The sequence below is a fragment of the Penaeus chinensis genome, chromosome 35 (genome assembly GCF_019202785.1).
Source record: "Penaeus chinensis breed Huanghai No. 1 chromosome 35, ASM1920278v2, whole genome shotgun sequence".
NCBI classification, from domain to species: Eukaryota; Metazoa; Arthropoda; class Malacostraca; order Decapoda; family Penaeidae; genus Penaeus; species Penaeus chinensis.
In genome coordinates, this window is record NC_061853.1 from 24503189 (window position 1) to 24508188 (window position 5000).

The window sequence follows — 5000 nt, forward strand, 5'->3', positions numbered from 1 at the left end:
TTTGAAGGTGTTCCGTGTGAAAATGGGGACATACCGTGGCGTGGCGTGATTCGCGTGCCTTTGATTGCATCAATAGTTTTGTTTTTGAAGTGAGTTTGGAAAAAAAAAAAACAAGATGACAGTGACATTGTGCTTTTATAGTGATTGAAGTGGGAGCTGAGGCCGCCGAAATGGGAGAATGAAGTAGGCGGGTTTAGACAGATCCTGTGGAGTTGAATCTTGTGAAAATAAAAGACGAAATCAAGACAAAATATGCGGGTTCTGATTGGCGCGAAGGAAGTGTTTTCGGGGAATATAGAATGGTAAGATTTGGAGTTTATTTTTGTTTTTAGTAAGAAGTTGTGAAATTGTTTTGGAGGCAAAGTTTTTATCTTGTCGAATCAGCCATAAACAAACTCCGATATACATTTACTTATATCGTTATATTATTACAGATTCATGTTGCTATCGGAAGAGCAGTGAAAAAAAAAATGAAGGAATATTTATACATTTATATCGTTACATGATTACTGATTTACCGATTTTACCAGCGTGTGGCCCTCTTCTAGAGATAGACCTTGAAATCACCACCCCCCCACCCCTCCCTGCCCCCGTTCAGCTCCTCAAAAAAAAAATAAGTAATTCCCGAGTTTTCTCCTCCGTCGAGGGAAATTAAAAAGTAATCTTAGTCTGCTTGGCTGTTTGGATATTCTAGGAGTTTGTTCATGTAATATTCTTGCGCTGTGAGGATTAGGCTTAGGCTCAGCTGAAGAAAAGGTTAGCATTGGGGGGGAGAGAGGGAGGGAGAGAGTGTGGGAGAATGTGGGAGAATGAGAGTGTTAGTGTTAGTGTTAGTGTTAGTGTTAGTGAGAGAGAGAGTAGGAGGGAGAGAAATGGCAATTGTTTCGTTTAAAGTTGCCCTTCTTAGTATTTCTGTCTTCCTTTCTATTTCTAGCATGGGCACTGTAGAAACTAACGGTCGCACATGGGGAAAGTTTGAAATTTTAGAAAGAGTATTTGTTTTTGTTTTTCCTCTTTAACACCTCTGCCCTGCTCTTCTCTCTTTCCCTCTCTCCTCTCATCTCATTTATTTTATTCCCTTCTCTTCTCTTCCCCATTTCCCTTTACTCCAACTTTCCTTCTCTCCTACTGCTTTTCTTCTCTTCATTTCTTTTCCGTTGCTTTCCGTTGCCTTCTTTCTTTTCTCTCTTCTCTCTCCTCTCTCCTCTCCTCCTCTATCCTCTCCTCTCCTCTTCTATCCTCTCCTCTCCTCTTCTATCCTCTCCTCTCCTCTTCTATCCTCTCCTCTCCTCTTCTATCCTCTCCTCTCCTCTTCTTTCCACTTCTCTCCTCTTCTTTCCTCTTTCCTCTCTCCTCTCTCCTCTCTCCTCTCTCCTCTCTCCTCTCTCCTCTCTCCTCTCTCCTCTCTCCTCTCTCCTCTCCTCTCTCCTCTCTCCTCTCTCCTCTCCTCTCTCCTCTCTCCTCTCTCCTCTCCTCTCTCCTCTCTCCTCCTCTCCTCTCTCCTCCTCTCCTCTCTCCTCCTCTCCTCTCTCCTCCTTCGCCAACTCCTCTCTCCTCCTCTCCTCTCTCCTCTCTCCTCCTTCGCCAACTCCTCTCCTCCACTTCTCCTCTCTCCTCCTCTCCTCTCCTCTCCTTTCCTCTCCTCTACTCTCCTCTCCTCTCCTCTCCTCTCCTTTCCTCTCCTCACCTTTCCTCTCCTCACATCTCCTCTCCTCTCCTCTCCTCTCCTCTCCTCTCCTTTCCTCTCCTCACCTTTCCTCTCCTCACCTTTCCTCTCCTCACATCTCCTCTCCTCTCCTCTCCTCTCCTTTCCTCTCCTCACCTTTCCTCTCCTCTCCTCTCCTCTCCTCTCCTTTCCTCTCCTCTCCTTTCCTCTCCTCACCTCTCCTCTCCTCTCCTTTCCTCTCCTCTCCTCTCCTCTCCTCTCCTCTCCTCTCCTCTCCTCTCCTCACCTCTCCTTACCTTTCCTCACCTTTCCTCTCCTCTCCTTTCCTCTCCTCTCCTCTCCTCACCTTTCCTCACCTTTCCTCTCCTCTCCTCTCCTCTCCTCTCCTCTCCCCTCCTCTCCTTTCCTCTCCTCACCTTTCCTCTCCTCACATCTCTCCTCTCCTCTCCTCTCCTCTCCTCTCCTCTCCTCTCCTCTCCTTTCCTCTCCTCACCTCTCCTCTCCTCTCCTCTCCTCTCCTCTCCTTTCCTCTCCTCACCTTTCCTCTCCTCACCTCTCCTCTCCTCTCCTCTCCTCTCCTCTCCTCTCCTCTCCTCTCCTCTCCTCTCCTCTCCTCTCCTCTCCTCACCTCTCCTTACCTTTCCTCACCTTTCCTCTCCTCTCCTTTCCTCTCCTCTCCTCTCCTCACCTTTCCTCACCTTTCCTCTCCTCACATCTCCTCTCCTCTCCTCTCCTCTCCTCTCCTCTCCTCTCCTTTCCTCTCCTCACCTTTCCTCTCCTCTCCTCTCCTCTCCTCTCCTTTCCTCTCCTCACCTTTCCTCTCCTCTCCTCTCCTCTCCTCTCCTCTCCTCTCCTCACCTTTCCTCTCCTCACCTCTCCTCTCCTCACCTTTCCTCTCCTCACCTCTCCTCTCCTCTCCTCTCCTTTCCTCTCCTCACCTTTCCTCTCCTCTCCTCTCCTCTCCTCTCCTCTCCTTTCCTCTCCTCACCTTTCCTCTCCTCACCTCTCCTCTCCTCTCCTCTCCTCTCCTCTCCTCTCCTCTCCTTTCCTCTCCTCACCTTTCCTCTCCTCACCTTTCCTCTCCTCTCCTCTCCTCTCCTCTCCTTTCCTCTCCTCACCTTTCCTCTCCTCACCTCTCCTCTCCTCTCCTCTCCTCTCCTCTCCTCTCCTCACCTTTCCTCTCCTCTCCTCTCCTCTCCTCTCCTCTCCTCTCCTCACCTTTCCTCTCCTCACCTCTCCTCTCCTCTCCTCTCCTCTCCTTTCCTCTCCTCACCTTTCCTCTCCTCACCTCTCCTCTCCTCACCTCTCCTCTCCTCTCCTCTCCTCTCCTCTCCTCTCCTCTCCTTTCCTCTCCTCACCTTTCCTCTCCTCACCTCTCCTCTCCTCTCCTCTCCTCTCCTCACCTCTCCTCTCCTCACCTTTCCTCTCCTCACCTCTCCTCTCCTCTCCTCTCCTTTCCTCTCCTCACCTTTCCTCTCCTCACCTTTCCTCTCCTCTCCTCTCCTCTCCTCTCCTCTCCTTTCCTCTCCTCACCTTTCCTCTCCTCACCTCTCCTCTCCTCTCCTCTCCTCTCCTCTCCTCTCCTTTCCTCTCCTCACCTTTCCTCTCCTCACCTTTCCTCTCCTCACCTCTCTCCTCTCCTCTCCTCTCCTCTCCTCTCCTCTCCCCTCCTCACCTTTCCTCACCTTTCCTCTCCTCACCTCTCCTCTCCTCTCCTCTCCTCACCTTTCCTCTCCTCACCTCTCCTCTCCTCTCCTCTCCTCACCTTTCCTCTCCTTTCCTCTCCTCACCTTTCCTCTCCTCACCTTTCCTCTCCTTTCCTCTCCTCACCTTTCCTCTCCTCACCTTTCCTCTCCTCACCTCTCCTCTCCTCTCCTCTCCTCTCCTCTCCTCACCTTTCCTCTCCTTTCCTCTCCTCACCTTTCCTCTCCTCACCTTTCCTCTCCTCACCTCTCCTCTCCTCTCCTCTCCTCTCCTCTCCTCTCCTTTCCTCTCCTCTCCTCTCCTCTCCTCTCCCTCCCCTCCCCTCCCCTCTCCTCTCCTCTCCTCTCCTCTCCTCTCCTCTCCCCTCCCCTCCCCTCCCCTCTCCTCTCCTCTACTTTCCTCTCCTCTCCTCTCCTCTCCTCTCCTCTCCCCTCCCCTCCCCTCCCCTCTCCTCTCCTCTCCTTTCCTCTCCTCCCCTCTCCTCTCCTCTCCTCTCCTTTCCTCTCCTCACCTCTCCTCTCCTCTCCTCTCCTCTCCTTTCCTCTCCTCTCCTCTCCTCTCCTTTCCTCTCCTCTCCTTTCCTCTCCTCACCTCTCCTCTCCTTTCCTCTCCTCTCCTCTCCTCTCCTCTCCTCTCCTTTCCTCTCCTCTCCTTTCCTCTCCTCACCTCTCCCCTTTACTCTTTTATTAAGTTTCATCATTTCTTCAGCCGCTTAAATTTTGCTCTTTCCAAGCGCGGCCTAGGCTCCTTTAGGCCTACAGTAGACCGTAAACAGGCATCCGAATTTCGTTAGGCCTTTATAATTTCATTATCCGTACAATTTATCCCACGGATTAACCGTTCATACATTCTTGAATTTTACATTTAGGCCTATTTGGATCGTTTGCTTCTCTCTCACTCTCTCTCTCTCTCTCTCTCTCTCACTCTCTCTCTCACTCTCTCTCTCTCTCTCTCTCTCTCTCTCTCTCTCTCTCTCTCTCTCTCTCTCTCTCTCTCTCTCTCTCTCTTTCTCTATCTTTCTCTCTCTTTCTCTCCCTCTCCCTCTCCCTCTCCCTCTCCCTCTCCCTTTCTCTCTCCCTCTTTCTTTCTCTCTCCCTCTCCCTTTCTTTCTCCCTCTCCCTTTCTCTCTCCCTCTCCTGCTCCCTCTCCCTCTCCCTCTCCCGCTCCCTCTCCCTCTCCCTCTCCCTCTCCCTATCCCTATCCCTCTCCCTCTCCCTATCCCTATCCCTATCCCTCTCCCTCTCCATTTCTCCCTCTCTCCCTCTCTATCTCTCTCTCTCTCCCTCTCTCCCTCTTTCTCTCCCTCTCTCTCTCCCTCTCTCTCTCCCTTTCCCTCCCCCTCCCCCTCCCCCTCCCCCTCCCCCTCCCCCTCCCCCTCCCAATTCTCTCTCTCTCTCATTTTAAAAGCTTTCCATTTCCATAAAATTATTTTACTTGTCACCCACCATCGCCCTGCGTTTCTGTCCTCGTGTTGCCATCATTGTCAAGGGAATGGCTTGTCCTTATTACTTCAATTGCATGCAACGACATCTCCGGACGTGTCTTGCATGCAACGACGGGTTATCAATGCACGACATCGCCATGAGTATTCCGTTAACGGGGTCCATCGTTATTGCAATTATGGAAGGGT

The 5000-nt window shown here is 51.4% G+C and overlaps 1 protein-coding gene across 2 annotated transcripts in view; it reads left to right on the plus strand.

Moving 5' to 3' along the window:
* LOC125044346 (protein shank-like) overlaps positions 1 to 5000 on the plus strand; it is a 42308-nt gene that overhangs the window by 359 nt on the left and 36949 nt on the right. For both annotated transcript variants that reach the window (XM_047640970.1, XM_047640971.1), the window contains exon 1: positions 1 to 302. This exon is cut by the window's left edge. In XM_047640970.1, coding sequence (XP_047496926.1) covers positions 253 to 302 — 50 coding nt within the window. In that variant the 5' untranslated portion in view covers positions 1 to 252. The remainder of the gene's footprint in view (positions 303 to 5000) is intronic.